Raw genomic sequence first — 18,995 nt, forward strand, 5'->3', positions numbered from 1 at the left:
CCTAAATTACCCAAGTGCCCAACCCCATTCCCTGTCCCTGCCGGGGCGGGTCCGGGCCCACCCCATCCCACCTCTACCTTCCAAGCCCTTCCTCTCCAGGCTCCGTGTGGGACGGTGCCTCCCTTCCCCCCCCCACCCCCCACCCCAGGATGTGAACCCCCTGACTGCGCCCGGGAAGCCGCGCCCCCGGCGTTCTTTCACTCCCGGGACCCGTGAACATCTGGTGGGGAGGGTGAGCGCTCCAGATGTGGCTCCTGAGAGGCCAGATGTGCAGGTTTCCCACGAGGGCCCGGCGGCCCGCCAGTCTGGGAGGGTCTGGGAGGTTTGTGGAGCCCCTGGGGTTCCCGGCTTGTGCCTCTCAGTTCTGAACGCACCGCCCAACGCCCCCCCCCCGGCCTGCACCCCGCCACCGCACCGAGCAGCTGCTCTGACCAGCACGAAAGTAGGGCAGCGTTGTCGTCGCAGGATTCTTCAAAGATAATGGCCATATTTTCACCAGACCACCCCTAGGGCTGATTGGGGGGGGGGGGCTCCCGCTGAGCAGGCTGCGAGCCCCAGATCTGGAGGTGGCTGGGAGAAGTTGCGGTCAGGGTTGCAGCTGCGGCTGGACCGAGGGCGCTGTTTGGACCAGTTATGGGTTCCATATTTGGAGCTGGGGGGGTCGTATTGCACCCGGCCCAGGCATGGGGAAGCCGGAGAACAGCCCAGTGAACCCTGTGACTCCATCCCCTTGGAATGTGCCTGGAATAATAAAGGAGACTTGAAAGGTTTTTATGGCCGGGGTATCTGGTGAGACTACAGGGGCGCACCGCCGAGGGGGGCAACCTGGCCTTCAGCAGCGCGGCTGCGCCTGCAACACCCGGACAAAAATAGTCCGAGCATCTGGTTTGAATCAACCTAGAGGCATTTCCACCGGCTTCATCCACCATCCTCCTGCCTGCGGACCCGACCCAACAGGATAGGCCAAGTATATTCCCGGCACTGTTTTTTTTTTGTTGTTGTTTAAAACACTTCAATCATGGCTAGACCCAATCACACGTTCACCTCTGGGATTTCTAAGTGTCCCAACGTACAACTGTCGTTATGTTATAGAGGTTGCAAATGGAACTTCCTTTTTCTGAGCTTGTGTGTGGGCATGTGCTCATGCACTTCTGTTCGCAAGTACTGTTCTGACTATGTTACCCTTTTCTTCTTCCCTCCCCGCTTTTTTTTTTCTTCTTATTTTTATTTTTAAAGCCGGGCCCCAAAATAGTGAAAACTCTCTGAGACCAACATATGGCTTGCTTATAGCACTAAATATATAGCTGCTTTCCCCCCAACGCCCCACTCAGAATTCCAAAGGCAAGTTGGAACAAAAGGAAAACGTGTCTGAGTGTGAAAGGAGAACTTGTGCCAAGAATTACAGTCACCGGGTAAATAACCTTGTTTTCTCCTTCATCAGTGGCCGCTACCAAACCCCAGTTCTTGGAAGGTGGCCAACAGTCTGTCTGGTGGAGGGTGCTGCTAATTAGAGAGAGCCCATAAACCTCTCTGTCAAAGAGGGCGTGTGACCTTCCCTTCAAGTCTAAACAATAAAGCTGGCGAACCCGCAGGCTGCTCTCAACACTGGCTGCCCCGCGGATTCCCTAAATAGGAACAGGATGAGGCCAGGCTGAAGAGGTTACCATAGCTCTGCTCTCACACTTTGAGGAATCAGTCACTGCACTTCCCAGAGATAACTTGTTTCAATTACTCAGTATGATCTATTTAGAGGAGAGCTGCTTGCAGAGAGAACTCATTGTCTAATCTAAATGAGGAAGCAATTATTACTTGTCTCAGTCTTATATGGGCTGAGACTATTGGGTCAAAGCGATCAACTTGATCTCATGTAACCTTACTCTGCACTTTTAATGTCAATTATTTAGCCCTGCTCTTCTGAAACCCTTTTCTTTTCCTGTAAAATTTCCCCCTCCCTTAGTCTTAAATGATTGGAAAGATCACAAATGCTTCTGCATATTACTAATGTTAAATATTCTTAAAAAATTGTGTGTACTTAAAGACATCTAACCAGAATATAGTAAAATGGGTTCTTGGTCTTCCCTTTGTCTCTAATTTACCTCCCTGGGAGCCTCCTTGCTAGCTTTAATTTTATACAGCATGTTGTAAACTATAAATACTACAGTTCCACTTTGCTAGAACATAGCATATGGAAATTGTCGCCTGCTATATATCCTAACTGTACTTGCTTTCAACTTAACGACTGAATAAAGTTAATCCTCTGTGTAAAAAGGCATTGGATCTTTTGTGCATGTGTGTTTTATTAGTTGAAACCCAGTATGGAACAGCACACAGCATTCTTCATGTTGTGAACAGTGCACATAAAAGGGTTTACAAGGTGTGGTTTGAAGAGAGGAAGGCCTGGAACAAAAACATTGGAAAGGCAAGGAAGGAAGGAAGGAAAGCACTTCCTGAGAGGATGTTCCTCCTGATTTAGCTGCATCCTCTCTTCCAACTCTTCCTGTTTGTCTAAGCCAATAATTGATGAAAAATTATTGGCTTTTTTTTCCCCTTTAAAAGCAACCCTGCTCTCCTTACTGAAGCTACTCTAAGAGCCAAATCTATTATTGATTTTAAAACCTTCTATTTCTTCTGGTAATGTAAGACCTTTCACTGTACAGAGTCATGGCCATGTTAGCTTTTTAAATATTGGGTGATCTATGGAGTAATTTAGCATTAACAGAATTAACAACAATTTGAAGTCATTATCTAAGCTGGGTTTTGTTTATAGAGATGACATCTCTTCACAAAGGGTGAAAACAAACTGTTATTCAAGTGTTAGTTACTATAATGGAACAATGATACCATGATGGCTAGGCCATGGTAGTGAGTGCATTTGGTCAGTTGCTAGTTTAGATGTTGCTGTGAAGCTTGGTTTTGTTTTTAAAGATTGATGCTTAAGTCTGAAGACTGAGTATAACACATTACCCCCAATGTGGAGGGGGATCGGATCCAACCAGGTGTTGAGGGAATTCTGTCTGCAAAATGCCTTTGGACTCATGACACAACATCTTGGGTCTCTAGCTTTCCAGACTACCCTATAGATTTTGGATTTCCCAGGCTCCAAAATCACTTGAGACAATTCTTTAAAATTAAATCTCTCTAACATTACTGGTACTGTTTCACCAAAGAAGCCTAACTCATCCAGATAACCACCTCTGACTCGATCACCACGATCAATTGTAGCTCTCAAATTTAGAGTAACTTAAAATTGATGAGGAAGACATCTATCTCAATATATAACGCAGGCAGTCTGTATCTCAATGCTGTGAGATAGCACCAATGTCAAAGCAGAATTCAGCCAGATAACTCTAAATGAGCTTCATCAACCTCTTTCCTTGCTCATCTTTTCAGAATATCAAAGTTGGAAGAAAAAACACACCACCACCTTCTCTTTGAGAAATGGTATGCCCAAACATCTGCTCCTCATCTTCACCTCCCTTCTCTTTTCACAGATTCCCTTTTTGCTAGTGTTCCCCAAAGGTAGCAGTTGAAAACATAACAAACTGCCTGGGGCTTCTGGGACTCATTGCTAAATGTCACATTGAGAAACAAGGCTACTACAAATGTAGCAGTGTTTCAAAAACTCCTGCCCAAATAAGAGTTATATCCAGAGTACTTCAGGTGAGTAACTTGAGCTGTAGAAGTGAAGAAGATTGTAGGTCAGATTCAGGAAATCTTTTGTAGTGAGCCAGAGGGATTTAACTAATGTATTCTATATTAAAAAATGAAAGAGGGGCTGGGAAGGTGGCTCAGTGGTAGAGAGCTTGCCTTGTATGCCTGAGGCCCTCAGTTCGATTCCTCAGCACCACATAAGCAAAAAGAAAAAAGCCGGAAGTGGCGCTGTGGCTCAAGTGGTAGAGCGCTAGCCTTGAGCTGAAGAGCTGAGGGACAGCGCCCAGGCCCAGAGTTCAGGCCCCACGACCGGACCCCCCCCCCCCCAAAAAAAAAAAAAGATGAAAGAAAAAGGGAACCATAGATTAAAAAAAAAAAATCAGCTGGCCTCCCATGGCTCACACCTGTAATCCTAGCTACTCAGGAGGCTGAGATCTGAGGATCACAGTTTGAAGCCAGCTCAGGCAGGAAAGTCTATGAGACTTTTATCTCCAGTTAACCACCAGAGGGAAGTTGTACTGTGTGTGGCTCAAATGGTAGAGAGCTCACCTTGAGCTGAAGAGCTCAGGGACAGTGCCCAGGCCCAGTTCAAGCCCCAAGACTGACCAAAAAAAAAAAAAAAAAAATCTGTTTCAGAAGAATAAATGTATACAAATTCAAGGACACGTCTACATCATACTTAAATAATCCAAACAAACAATCTGGTAACAGATTTTTTTTTGGTCTTCAATTCAGTCGCTGTCCTTGAGTTTTTCTGCTCAAGGTTAGTGCTCTACCACTTTGAGTGACAGCGCCACTTCTGGTTTTCTAGTGGTTTACTGGAAATAAGAGTCTCATAGACTTTCCTGCCTGGACTGGCTTCAAACCATGCTCCTCAGATCTCAGGGTCCTGAGTAGCTAGGATTACAGGCATGAACCACCAATGCCTGGCGGGAACAGATTATTTTAATAAAGCAAGCATTATTTCTCCTCAGTTGTTATGCTATCTTATTACAGACTTGGCACAGCAACATAAGAGTGCTATGCATGAAAGTGGGTCATCAGAGGGTATTATTGAATGTAAAAAAGTGATGCTCGATTTATTTTCAGGCAACTCCAAAATACCATCCCTTTCTCCTCCAGTTTTTTTTTTTTTTTCCTTTTTGAAGGCACCGTGAATTAAACTCAGGACCTTATGCTTCCTAAGCAGGTGCTCTAACACTTGAGCCATGCTAACAGCCTTTTCTGGTTTAGTCATTTTTGAGATAGGGTTTTGCTTCTTTGCCTGAATGATCTGGACTAAAATCATCCTATTTGCATTTCCCATAGAGCTGGAATGACCATTTCTGTTGAGATGACAGCTTACAGACTTTTTGAATGGGCTGGACTGGAAGTGTGATCCCCCCAACTCAGCCTTCCATATATCTGGGATGACAGACGTGTGCCCCTTGCTATTAGGCTGAGAAAGGGCATCTCAAGAACTTTTTTCCCAGGCTGGCCTCAATTCACAGTCCTCCTGATTTCAGTCACCTGAGTAGCTAGGATTACATGTGTGAGGCATAGTGCCTACCTTCCCTTTCTCTTAATATGAGAATATTAAGCAAACAGAATGAACATGGTAATTTTCTTGATTTTGTCAGGCACAATCCTTTAGTAATCTACAGCTGTTTATTTTATTTTACTCTATTTTGGCCTGTCCTGGGTTTGAACTGAGAGCCTGGTCACTGTCCTTGAGACTCTGTGCTCAAGGCTAGTGCGCTACCACTTGAGACACAAAGCCACTTCCAGCTTTTGTTTTTTGTTTTTTTTGACAAGTATCCTTCTTGTGCTTAAAAAATTCAATTCAAAGAATTATCTTTTAAGAAGCCATTTAAGCCAGACCAGAAGGATCGCGTTTCAAGGATAGGATAGGTAAAAGGGCAGAATGTGTTCAGAAAACAATGAATCAAGGCAGGCGCTGGTGGCTTACATCTATAAACCTACTTAAGAGGCTAAGAACTAATGATCACAGGTTGAAGTCAGCCAAGGCAAAAAAGTCCATGAGACTCTTACCTCCAATAAACTACTACAAAGCTGGAAGTGGCTTTGTAGCTCAAGTTGGTAGAATTCTAGCCTTGAGTTAAAGAAGCTCAGGGACAGGGCTGGGGCCCTAAGTTCAAGTGGTAGGACCTGGGTAGAGGGAAAAAATTCCTGCCATAAAAACCAGAAAAATAATCAGCCTCTCATGATTTTATTCACAAATTCCTTTTTTAAGAACAGTGAGCCACACTTCAAGAGAAAATAATCAAAGAGTTAATATTTGCACAGCTTTTTTGAAATGTTCTTTAAAAATGTTCTTTACAAATTATGAGGCTATACCTCATAATACAAATGAAATTGTAAGAACTTTATTTTGAAAGCTATCTGGAAATGCTGTAACGTACATTACTTATCATAATGAATTAACATAAGGACACTTTTTTTAAACATAGGATTTCTCTCTAAAACTGAAATGTAAGGCAGACAGACGCCTGACTTTCAAGCAGATGGAGCCCCAGAACATTTCCAGGACACATAAATCTGAATTTTTCTGTTATATTTTATGCCCAAGACAGACAGCTAACTAACCAATTGAAAGCTAGGGTTTCAATGCTTTCCCAGTCTCTGTCTCTGTCTCTGTCTCATTACTTGTGGGGCTTTCAAGTGATTAAGAGTCTCTTGGGGATTTTTCTGCCTGCGCCTGGCTTCCAACCACTATCTTAGCCTCCTGAGTAGCTAGGATTACAGGCATGAGCCACCAGTGCCTGGCCTATCTTCTCTTTCTAACATAGAAACTTAACAACTCATTCATCCTTTTGTAGTTCTGTAGATGAGTATTATTGAATGCATATTATTTTTAGAATTTGCTCTGTAATTTGTAAACTTAAGTATATGTTTATAATGTTCATCACATAATCAGGGCATAGTCAAAAATAATACCAATTAATGAAATTTGATACTTATTTGATACTAAAAAAGAAATACAAGTTGCTGGTAATAAAATGAGTTTATTTTAAATTTTTCAAAAAATACACTTGCAAAATCACCACAAGCTGGGCTTAAAGATAGCCTTTACAAAGAGATAACATTTTTGTAATTTTTTTTCTCTTAGCTATGAAAGTATACAAGCTTAGATGTCAGAAGATAAAATGTAAAGTCCTGGTCAATGTTTAAAAAGAGTTAGTACACATTTAATCTGCAGAAGGTTTCTCAAAGCGTAAGTCTGAAAGACAGCTTTCAGAAAGCTTTACTCTTGTATGTTTACTTAAAAATACATGCCACATATCATATAACAGTGATCTCAAAATTTACCTAATCACTTAACAAATCAGTCCACAAAAGGAGAAAGCATAGAAAAGTAATTTTAAATATATATTAACACCTTAACTTTCCTGATTAAAGATAGTAAATGAACGTTTATCCCTTCCAATTATAAATTATAAATTATTTATATTTAATGTAAGACAGTATTTTTTTGTTTTTGTTTTCTTTTTTGGTTGTCTTGAACTTGGGGCCTGAACTTTTTCGCTCAAGGCTAGCACTCTACCACTTTGAGCCACAGTGCCACTTCTGGTTTTCTGGTGATTAATTGGAGATAAGAGTCTCCTGGACTTTACTGCTTGGGCTGGCTCTGCACTTCAATCCTTAGATCTCAGCCTCCTGAATAGCTAGGATTACAGGCATGAGCCACCAGCACCTGACAGTATTATGCTTTTTTTTTTTAACAATACAGACTTTCAAGCATTCTCCCAAAAGTATATACTGTTATTCTAAAAAGTAAATAAAGAAAACAATTTATAGAAAGTTGGAATATTTACATACTTTATAACACTGTAGAAATCTTTGGTGGTGACATGGAATAAGATCCCTGAAATACTTCAATAATTTTGTTCAATCAATCAGTGTAGTCAAGTATTTATAATTAGTAATGCGGCAGTATCATTTATAGCCAAATACAGATAGAGTGAAGTGTGAGGATGGAATCAGGTACAATCTAGGTAGGTTTACATAATTACTTAGAAACAGGCTTATTTCTGGATCTTTTTTATACCATAAAAAGATGATATTTTAAAGAAAAGATCAATTCTTTTTTTTTTATGGTCGGTCGTGGGGCCTGAAAGCTGGGCCTGGGCGCTGTCCCTCAGTTCTTCAGCTGAAGGCTAGTGCACTACCACTTGAGCGTCAGCCTCACTTCCGGCCTTTTCTGCTTATGTGGTGCTGAGGAATCGAACCCAAGGCCTCATGCATGTAAGGCAAGCACTCCACCACTGAGCCACCTTCCCAGCCCCAAGAAAAGATCAATTCTTATGCCTAAACAAATCTGGGAGATGGTTAAGTATTAGTAAATAAGTTGAATGGATGTATAGTAAAATACTAGTAGGCTATAATTTCTGGATCAGTTCCAACAGTTATCAAAACAGTGCCCTAAATGGGCTTGTGCATCTAATGGCCATGCCCCAAGTAGCAGCGGGGGGTGGAGAAGAGCAAGGCACTGTCATGTATGAATAAATTTACATCTCTTAAAAATCAGTAGACTTAAAAGCAGAGAAACAAACAACAAAAAGAATCTGTTTCTTTTAAGACATAAGAAAGCAAAAACATACAAGCTTATTTTCAAATAAAGTCATGCTGAAACACACTGTAAGGACAGAACCAAATTTAAGAAATGTAAAATGAGAGTAAGAAAATGGTACAAGAAAATGGTAGTAACTGTGTGTAAGGTGTTAATAGCTGAAATTTAGAAGAGACAGACTGGTGAATGTGGAGGAGAACAATGTCACAGAAGGAAATGCACCCTGTCTCTCAGATTTTACTGTCTTTGATAAATGAGTTTGCTTCTAGAAGATAAAAAATGTTTCAAATTTAAGATAGTATATGAACATGAGTTTATTACAGGACAGTGCAAGGTTGGTGCATGCTAAGCATGCTCTCCATCACCTTAGCTCATCCCCAGAACCAATAACTGAGACTAGAGTTGAAAAGACTAAAATGGTACCAATCAGCCCTTCACAAGTAATATTCTCAGTACAAAGTCACTTATATGACCTTATCAGGCAATCTGAGATGAAATTGCCTCTGTGTAGTAAAAACAAGCATGATTTAGCACTTATATTGACAAGCCCAGTACTACGCAAAGTTAATAATGCCATCTCCCAAGAGTCTGATTAAGTTTCAAAGAGTCCTTCTAGAAATGAAGAGGCTAAAAATTAGTTGTGGTAGATGGAGATATTGATAGAATTACATTTTATAAGAAAAAAAAAAGGAATGAATTTTCGCTTGGTGGTATGCATCAAGAGACAGTCTAGAACATCCCGACAGTAGTCAACAGGCAATGGATGAATGATCCCCAGATATTCCTGAATGAATCTTCTGTAGCCAGTCAAAACTTGAGTCCCTGGATATACATTGCCGGCTGGCTTTTCTTCTTGAAAGGTAGGAAGGTTGAAGATCTCACAAATCTCTCTTATGTTTCTTTAGGGTAAGCAAGTACAATGGATAGTATAATAAATACAGATTTGATTATTGAACATCAAAACCATTACCAAAGATATGCTGATTTTGAGGTACAACCTCAAAAATATCTCCAAATTGATTAGATTACAAAATGCTAATTTTTCAAATAGCCTGTGATGTGTAGGATTAATGATATCTGTATTTTACACTAGTACTACTCATCTTCAGGAATTTTTTTGGTCAAAAAAAACTCAAATGATTTTAGTCTACCAGATTTATAAACCAGCAGCATGTGTCTACTGCAAGCTTGTGAATAAACTGATTATTGGAGGTGTATATATAGTGCTGGAACTGAATGAGGCTTGAACTGTGGATCTTTTTTTTTTTTTTTTTTGTCTTTTCTTTTTTGGTACTGGGGATCGAACCCAGGACGTTGCACTTGCTAGGCAAGCGCTTTGCCACTGAGCTACATCCCAGCCCTGAACTGTGGATCTTGTATGGCTTTTTCCATTCACAAATAGCACCATACCACCTCAGCCATACCTTTACTTGCTTCAGTTCTGACTTTTTGCTGGTTGTTTAGAAATACAGTCTTGAGGACTTTTCCGTCCAGCCAGAAAAGTCCACAGATGTCAGCCTCTTGAGTAGCTAGGGTTATAGGTGTAAGCCATTGATGCCAAACTGACTACTGGGTAATTTTATGGAATAGGAGGTATCTATGTGCCGCACTGGTCTCTTACTTTATTTCATAAAAGCAACCATTTTTAGGACTGAAAAATGTAATTGGTGCTGACAGGCTTACTTCAACTGCATTTTGCATCTAAATATGAAAAACTGGCTAGTGTTTAAAATAACTTTTTACTTGTACAGAGATAATTAAAAACTGAACAATTAGGCAAATTTTTATATTATAACTCCCACAAATTAAAAAAATAAAACCCATAGAAAAAAGGAGATGATGCATTTTAAGGCATAAATTTGACATGTCAGAGAATGACAAACAATGATAAAACAGTGACAATAAAATTTAAACTCAATGTACAGTTGTCAGATAAGTAAACAGTTCTCAAATGTGCAAAACTAGTCAGGAAAGTGCTAGATAGATACCTGGTTTTCAAATATTTAAGAGTTTTCAGTTAATGTTAAGTATTAGAAAGGTAAAAATTTAAAGAATATATAAAAAGTACTTTATGATCTTACATTATGTCCTTTGTCTATCACAGCCCAGTCACAAGCCTATTTCATTACAATCTGCATGTGATAGAGATAACACAGATGGAGGTAAACACAATGAAACACAACAATGGTTATCTAGTACCATAAAGAGACTCTTCAAGTATACTCTGGATTTTTGTGTAATCTTGAGTCCCAGGCACTTAATGCTGCCTTTGAAAACAGCTAACATGATTTTCCATGATCTGATCTTTACATTAATAAACCTTGGATAACTACCTTCAGTAGTCAGTATCTAAAATCTTTAAGCAAAAACTATTTAAATCCACCATAGTAAATACTATCATTGCTACAAGCCAAAGAATTAATGTGTAAATCCTAAATATATCATGATAGAAAATGAGCTCCACCTCCCAGCCCAAAGTAACTTATTAGCATTATTTATCTTAGGATATCTGAAGTGTAGATGACTAAAAATACACTTGTGGTCTCTTCTTCACTTTGTATTTTAGGGAACCGTACCGCACCTGAAGAGAAAAATGTATTATTAAACACACTGAGTACTTTTTAAACTTAGATAGCTCGTAACAGTACATAACCATATTAACTTTTTAACTTTCCAGACACATAGAATCAGTTCTCTATATTTCAATTTAAGTGTTTATAAAACAGCAGTACTTTCATATACTCATAAAAATGTAGTCAGTATGTTGATACTGGATATACACAGATTATCGCTGATAACAAAACATTGTCTTATTTGTTTTTCTGAGTACAGTAACAATGAACACTGATTCTTCCTGCTTTCTGGGTGTAAAGATAATTTATCATTTTGGGTAAAACTTCTACCAATCATCATATAGAAATGGTTGAAGGCGCCGGGCGCTGGTGGCTCACGCCTGTAATCCTAGCTACTCAGGAGGCTGAGATCTGAGGATCGCGGTTCAAAGCCAGCCCGGGCAGGAGAGACCGTGAGACTCCTATCTCCAATAAACCACCAGAAAACCGGAAGTGGCGCTGTAGCTCAAGTGGTAGAGCGCTCGCCTTGAGCTGAAGAGCTGAGGGACAGCGCCCAGGCCCAGAGTTCAAGCCCCACGGCCGACAAAAAAAAAAAAGAAATGGTTGAAGGCAAAACTATGTACTTCTTCAGCAGCTTTCCTTATTTATTCACAGGGCTAGCACTGGGTATTCATGATAATGCCCACATAGGAGTTGCCATTTTCAAATCCCAGAGAAAAAAACATTTCCAGACATCCTGATACATCGGATCCAAACTAAGAACAATAAGTATATGTTACTGACAGCTCTCCCATTCCACCCCTAATGATAATGCAGCAGGGAAATCCTGGGAATACTAATCAGGAAAAAGGATGCACACGTGACTGACCTCCTTGCGGCCTTTGACCGTTTTCACTGATTTCATGCTTTGGGATCTTCGCAGCCCTTTGTGTGTCAACATCTCATCATCTGAATATGGACCTTCTGCTTCTTCATCCGTTTTCTCACCTCGATCTTTCAGTGGAATTCCATAAGCTAAACAAGTTGTCAAAAACAGCATGATTTAGTAAGAGGACACTGGTGAGGCAGGCTTTTCCCTCCACATCTGTCTGGCATTTGTTGGGTTACTTTCTCTTTCTTATCTTTCTGCTCTATTATAGATGAAGGAAGATCACTACTCATTTCCTCCAGGAAGTTCCTATATACTTAGGGCCTGGGTGCTGTCCCTGAGCTTTTTTGCTCAAGGTTAGTGCTCTGCCACTTGTGTCACAGCTTCCTGATTTTTGGTAGTTAATTGGAGGTAAGAGTCTTCATGGACTTTCCAGCTGGGGCTGGTTTTGAACCTCAATCTTGGGAGTATGGAGCTAGCTAAAAAACGAAAGTGGCAAGTACCCCTAGGTACCTAGTCTTAGACCTAAAGAAAAAAAAACCAAAAAACCTTGATCCTTAGATCACAGCCTTGTAAGTAGCTAGAATTATAGGCGAGAGCCACAGGTGTCCAGCTCTTAACATTTTTATTTTTGTCAGTCATGGAGCTTGAACTCAGGGCTGAGGCCTTGTCCCTGAGCTTTTTTACTCAAGGCTAGCGCTTGACCACTTGGAGCTACAATTATACTTCTGGTTTTTAGGTGGTTAATTGGAGATAAGAATCTCAAGGGGGCTGGGAAGGTGGCTCAGTGATAGAGCACTTGCTTTGCATGCATGAGGCCCTGGGTTTGAATCCTTAGCACCACATACACAGAAAAAACCAGAAGTGGCACTGTGGTTCAAGTGGTAGAGCACTAGCCTTGAGCTGAAGAGGTGAGGGACCGTGCCCAGGCCCAGAGTTCAAGCCCCATGACCAACAAAACAAAACAAAACTAAAAGGCCTCAAGGACTTTCCTGCCCTGGATGGCTGCAAACCACAATCCTCAGATCTCAGCCTCCCGAGTAGTAAGATCACAAGTGTGAGCCACCAGCACCCAGTTTAATACATACTTTTATATTAAAAACAAAGCACCTTTACTTTTGAGTAGGTAATACTTTCATTGTTTTTTTTTTTAAATTAGAGAATATATCTGGATATATTGTGAAATCTCTTCTTATCTTTTCTCCTTTTCATGAATTCTAAACCATCCAAGTCATTTGTGTTTTGCTTGTCATTTGGGGTTTTGACTTTAGTTAGAATTTGAGGACTGCCCCACATCCACCTTGTATGCTGGGAATGTTAAGATGAACCAAGAAGGACCCAAAGGGGCTACAACTTTGGATGAGAAAAGTTGCTGGAGGCAGCATGCAGATGTTAAGACTTCGTTGCAGCTGTTCAGATAAAACCCAGCCAAGTAAGCTACAGTAATTAGAAACACCACAGGCTATGATGACAGATGTAGGTCAGAGAAAACAGCCAGCATCAAGAAGGTCAGTGAGAGATCCTGTGTGGGCTAACAGGGTGCAAGCAACAAAGACTTACTATTGCCCAATATGAAAACATGCAGGCAGGCTGGTTGTTTTAAGGAAGTCTGAGAGTACCAAGGGGCTGGAACTCAGGGGCAAGAGCACTCCCATCTCTGAAGAAGAGGTTGAGGAACTTGAGCATCATAATTACCTGGACAACTTATCAACACAGATTGCTAGACTCCACTTCCAGAGTTAATGATTCAGCATGCCTGTGGTGGAGCTTGGACTTGCATCTTTAACAAGTCTCCAGGTGATGCTTTATGCTAATGAACCCCCAGTTTGAAAACCACAGCCTGAGGCTCCCAGTGTGAGCAAGACCAGGGCTAACCTACAGCAGCCAGAATACAGAACAAGGTAGGCTATCCAGACAGGTTGAAGTTACCAGGCTCCAAGAAATCTCACATTCTCCTCCCATAAAGATAAGGAGCATATGTACATAAATCATCTTGTGAGGGAAAAGTAGAAGGGTTTCTAGGCTCAGGGGCAGGTGAAAAGTACACTCCTTACAAGTGAAGAAAAACACTGAACAAATGATTAGTCCTGCTCTCCTAGGATATGGCCAATTTGAGACTCACTATACAAACCATGAACAGTTGTTAATAAGCTTCTTACCCTCATAATAACATAAACAACTTTAATTATATATTAGGCAAGTACAATTTCATGCTGTCAGACTTTGGTGTTAGAAAGTAGGAAGGATATGGAAGTATAATCAATCATTATTTAGGTCAAAATAATTTGTTTCCCTGCAGCAGTTAAAAGAAGCATGTTCTGGGGAGAAGACAGTGCAGGCAGGGTGCTGGGGCAGCTGAGAAGCAAGACTGCTTGGAAAAAATGAAGTAGGAGAGGTCTGGGTCATAGACTTTAGGAAATGCTCCTAATATAAGATTGTGTGTGTGTGTGTGTGTGTGTGTGTGTGTGTGTGTGTGTGTGTGTGTGTGTGTGTGTGTGTGTGTGTGTGTGTGTGTGTGTGTGTGTGTGTGTGTGTGTGTGCGCGCGCGCGCGCACGCATTTAATATTTATTTTATTTTTGTCAGTCATGGGGCTTGAACTCAGGGCCTGGGTACTGTCCCTGAGCTCTTTTGCTCAAGGCCAGTGCTTTACCACTTAGAGCTACAGCTCCATTTCCGGCTTTTGAGTGGTTAACTGGAGATAAGAGTCTCATGGGGACTTTTCTGGTTGGGCTGGCTTTGAACAGTGATCTCATATCTTAACCTCCTGAATAGCTAGGATAATAGGCATGAGCCATTGGTACTCAGCTTAGGCAGTTTTAAATTTCTTCATTTTCCTTTCTTCATTTGCCAAAATTTTATTTAAAATTACAATTCTTTTATAATCCAGAAAAGTAAACCACAAAAATTTGTTTTCAAGTTGTTATTTTTAGATGTTCTATTTACCTATCCATGTATCTACCTACCTACTTTCCAATCAAATATTCTATGTAGTGCTTATAACTGAGCCCAGAGTTTTGCTAAGGTAATTAATCTACCATTGAGCAACACACCAAGCCTACATTATATTTCTATTTCTATTGCATTTCTATTTCTATTGCTATTGTTTACATAATCCCTGACCCCATGGTAAAACAGAGTGGGATTCAAGCACAGAGCTGTGCTTTTTAAATTCCTTCTAATTTTTTTTTTTTTTTTTTGGGTCCGGTCGTGGGCCTGAACTCTGGGCCTGGGCGCTGTCCCTCAGCTCTTCAGCTCAAGGCTAGCACTCTACCACTTGAGCCACAGTGCCACTTCCGGCTTTTTTCTTTTTGCTTATGTGGTGCTGAGGAATCAAACCCAGGGCCTCATGCATGCAAGGCAAGCGCTCTACCACTGAGCCACCTTCCCAGCCCTCCTAATTTTTGGAAGATTAGGAATCAGAATTTAAAGAATTACAATTTCAATGTGGGCTCTGGCTCACATCTGTAATTCTAGCTACTTAGCAGGCTGAGATCAAATGAATCATAATTTGAAGGCAAAAAAAGTCCATGAGACCTCCATTTCATCCTACAAGCTAGTCATGGTGGTATGTGTCTGTCATCCCAGCTATACAAGAAGCATAAATAGGAGGATCATAGTCTGGGCCTGAGAGGGTAAGAGAGGGGGATGGAGCAAGATCCTGTGTGAAAAATAATGAAAGCAAAACACACTACAGGCATGAATCAAGTTGAAGAGCATCTGTCTGTCTATCAAGTACAAGGATCTGAGTTCATGAAATTTCACTCAACAATGAAATCTTCCCTTCTCTAACAGATACAAACAACAACAAGTTGGTTAAACAAACTAGCCTATCTTGCCTTTTTATATTCAGCTAGAAAAATAATATTGGCTTTCTAAATTTAGTCTCATAAAAGTGATAGAGTTGATATTCCATAATCATTAAAAAAGTCTATTATATATGAATATGTGTACTTAGTTATCAGGTTATAATGATTTAAAAAAAAAGAAAAGACACATCTGTGTTTTTATGCCCTCTAACAGGGGAACTAGACTGCAGTGGGCACTGCAATACTATAATGGAAGCTGTAAACGAAGATAAGGAGAAGGTGAAGTGGGGGTGGGGCAGGAGAAAAATCTTCAGGAGCCTGGTTAAGCTAAGTCCTCAAAGGCTCATGATTGATGGAGTCGGAGAAGAAGGCTGGGGAGTTATTATACCATGTTACGGAGTTTGGACTTCATCAGAGAGAAACTTTAGGGGTTCAAGGTATTGAAGTATATTTTAAGTTGAAAGATAATATGATTAGATTTGCGTTTTGTAAAAGCATTCTTCCTGTATTTTGGAGAATGAATTAGAAATGGATGATACTGAAAGAAGGGAACTTTACTGGGCAAGTTAGAAGTGTCAAAGTCTGCCAGGTGCTGGTGGCTCACGCCTGCGGCGGACCAGCTCAGCTGCAGCACTGGGACCTATGGGACAGGGATCTGGGGATAGGTGGACAAAGAAATGTTGAAGTGACAAACAGACACAGACTCAAAAGAGTTGCATCTGAGTGTATCTTTATTGAGGAGAATTAACATTTTTATACAGTGTGTGATTGTGACATAGATTCTTTATTTAAGAATGTAATCAATTTTTAAGAAAAGCAAAACATTGGTGGATTACATGAAAATTGATGACTATCCCACCAACTGTTTAAGCTAAGTGGTGCGAAACAAGTCTAGCATATAGTTTAATAGAATGCGTCATCTATTCAGCCTTTTTATGTTTAATAATTAACAAACCTAAGACAGGACTGTACTTATATTGTACTCTTTTTATTTTTTCCATATATTTTTAAGTCCCTTTGAAACCATCCAAAAAACCACTGCCAGGTTGAGTAAGGTATTCTCTGTTTCCTATTATTTTAATCCCAATATTTGTTCACATAAATTTCTGTTGTTTTAAACTATCTTATTGTTGTTTTAATAATAAACACTATAATGGTCTAGATCTACCTAATCTTTGTATAAAATCGAATGAATTCCAAATTACCCTTTTTCCTTTTACATTAATCCGTCTGTTTTTAACTTTATAAGCTCCTGTATAAGGCAATGGTTCTTTTTTTTTTTTTTTGGGTCCGGTCATGGGGCCTGAACTCTGGGCCTGGGCGCTGTCCCTCAGCTCTTCAGCTCAAGGCTAGCACTCTACCACTTGAGCCACAGCGCCACTTCCAGCTTTTTTCTATTTGCTTATGTGGTGCTGAGGAATCGAACCCAGGGCCTCATGCATGCAAGGCAAGCGCTCTACCACTGAGCCATCTTCCCAGCCCTGAGGCAATGGTTCATCAGTTGGTTCAGGAAATGTGATGTCACTAACTTTATATTTTTTGGGAAACTACCATCTATTCCCTATAACGTAAGCTGGACTAAACTTAATCATAACTGTTGGGGGAAATCTTTCTTTTCCTTTTATTATTAGGGGTCCCTATTTCTAGAACTCTCTGAGCTTCTGGGATAACTCCTTCTAGCTTACTTTAATTCATTAATTCTGCCTGTTGTAACATATCTGGAAAATTTAAGTTTCTGTATTTACTATGCGTGAGCCGCAAAACTGCTTGTGAAGTTGTAGGAGTTTCTGGAGGCAGCGTCACATCAGATGATAGACTGATTGGGGCATTGCCCACATTTAATCTTTGGTCCTAGTCTTTATTATTTAGAGAAGCCGTCTCTATTGGACTGGAAAGAAACAACATGCTCTGTTCGTGGATCAATAGAAAAATAGCCAAAATGAGAATAAAGGCAGCGAATGTACAGCCAAGAAGAATATATTAAGAATAAAGGTAGAGGCTATAAAAAGGTGCAGCCAAGTGTATGGAAAGCCTTGAACCAACACCCCCTTCCTGCAGGCATACTTCCTTGAAGCTCTTTGTCTACCGCGATCTCTCATGCAGACTCTGCAGGAGGTGGCGTGGTACATGCCTGTAAGTCCTACTTAAGAGGTTGAGATCCGGGCTGGGAAGGTGGCTCAGTGGTAGAGCACTTGCCTTGCATGCCTGAGGCCCTGGGTTCGATTCCTCAGCACCACATAAGCAAAAAGAAAAAAGCCGGAAGTGGCGCTGTGGCTCAAGTGGTAGAGCACTAGCCTTGAGCTGAAGAGCTGAGGGACAGTGCCCAGGCCCAGAGTTCAGGCCCCACTACCGGACCAAAAAAAAAAAAAAAAAAAAGAGGTTGAGATCCAGAAGATTGAGGCTTGAAGCCAGCCTAGGTAGGAAAGTCCTTGAGACTCTATCTCCAAAATTACTAGCAAAAAGTAGGTCTGATGGTGTGGCTCAAGGGGCAGATTATAAACTGAGCACATTCAGCAAATATGATCATGTCCCTGAGTTCAAAATCTAAGTACTAGTGAAAAAAAGAACAAATGAAAGACAGGAAGAAAGAAAGAAAAAGAAAGAAAGAAAAAAGAGAAAGGGAAATGACAAAATCCAGAAAAAGCAGTGAAATGTTGGATTTACTAGGAGTTGAAACTGACAGGGGTAATCTAGCAATCTCTTAAACCAACATCCAACAGAGGAAAAAATAGTCAAATATTTAATTAAAGCTGGTGTCTCACACCTATAATCCTAGCTATTCAAGAAGATGAGATCTGAGGCTCATGGTTCAAAGCCAGTGAAGATAGGAAAGTCTGTGAGACTCTTATCTCCAATTAACCACCAAAAAGCCAGAAGTGGAGGTGTGGCTCATGTGGTAGAGCACTAGCTTTGAGCAAAAACACTCAGGGATAGTACCCACTCAGGCTCTAGGACTGGCTCAAAACAAAACAAAATTAATAAAAAAAATATTCTCAGAAGTACAAGTTGTCATGTCAAAAACGAACTTTACAACTTTGGTGGTGGGGGGAGGGGAGGACTGGGTGGGGGAGAGGCTGGGAAGGGATGGGAAGGGGAAACAAAGGAGGAGGCTACAATGCTTGGTAAGAAATGTACTCATTATCTTGCCCATGTAATTGTAACCCCTCTGTACAGTATTTTTCACAATAAAAAATAAATAAAAATTAAAAAAAAATATTTTCGGCCGGCCGGTGGCTCACACCTGCAATCCGAGCTACTCAGGAGGCTGAGATCTGAGGATCATGGTTCAAAGCCAGCCTGGGCAGGAAAATCTGTGAGACTCTTATCTCTAATAAAAACCACCGGAATGGAAGTGGCGCTGCGGCTTAAGTGTTAGAGCACTTGACTTGAGCTGAAGAGCTGAGGGACAGTGCCCAGGCCCAGAGTTCAAGCCCCATGACCAACCAAATACTTATATTTTCACCAGGTGCAAGTACTACTCAGGTGGCTGAGATCTGAGGATCATAGTTCAAAGCTAGCCCCCATA

General features: G+C 40.8%; 1 protein-coding gene across 1 annotated transcript in view; it reads right to left on the bottom strand.

Annotated features, from left to right (window-relative positions):
* Positions 1-6,636: 6,636 nt before the first annotated feature.
* Positions 6,637-18,995, bottom strand: part of Reep3 (receptor accessory protein 3) — a 74,855-nt gene continuing 62,496 nt past the window's right edge. The window contains exons 7-8 of the mRNA XM_070021015.1: positions 11,663-11,808; positions 6,637-10,802 (exon numbers count right to left, since the gene is read on the bottom strand). Coding sequence (XP_069877116.1) covers positions 10,746-10,802; positions 11,663-11,808 — 203 coding nt within the window. The 3' untranslated portion in view covers positions 6,637-10,745. The remainder of the gene's footprint in view (positions 10,803-11,662; positions 11,809-18,995) is intronic.

This window comes from Dipodomys merriami, unplaced genomic scaffold (genome assembly GCF_024711535.1).
Source record: "Dipodomys merriami isolate MVZ:Mamm:240054 unplaced genomic scaffold, mDipMer1.0.p SCAF_14, whole genome shotgun sequence".
Lineage (NCBI taxonomy): Eukaryota > Metazoa > Chordata > Mammalia > Rodentia > Heteromyidae > Dipodomys > Dipodomys merriami.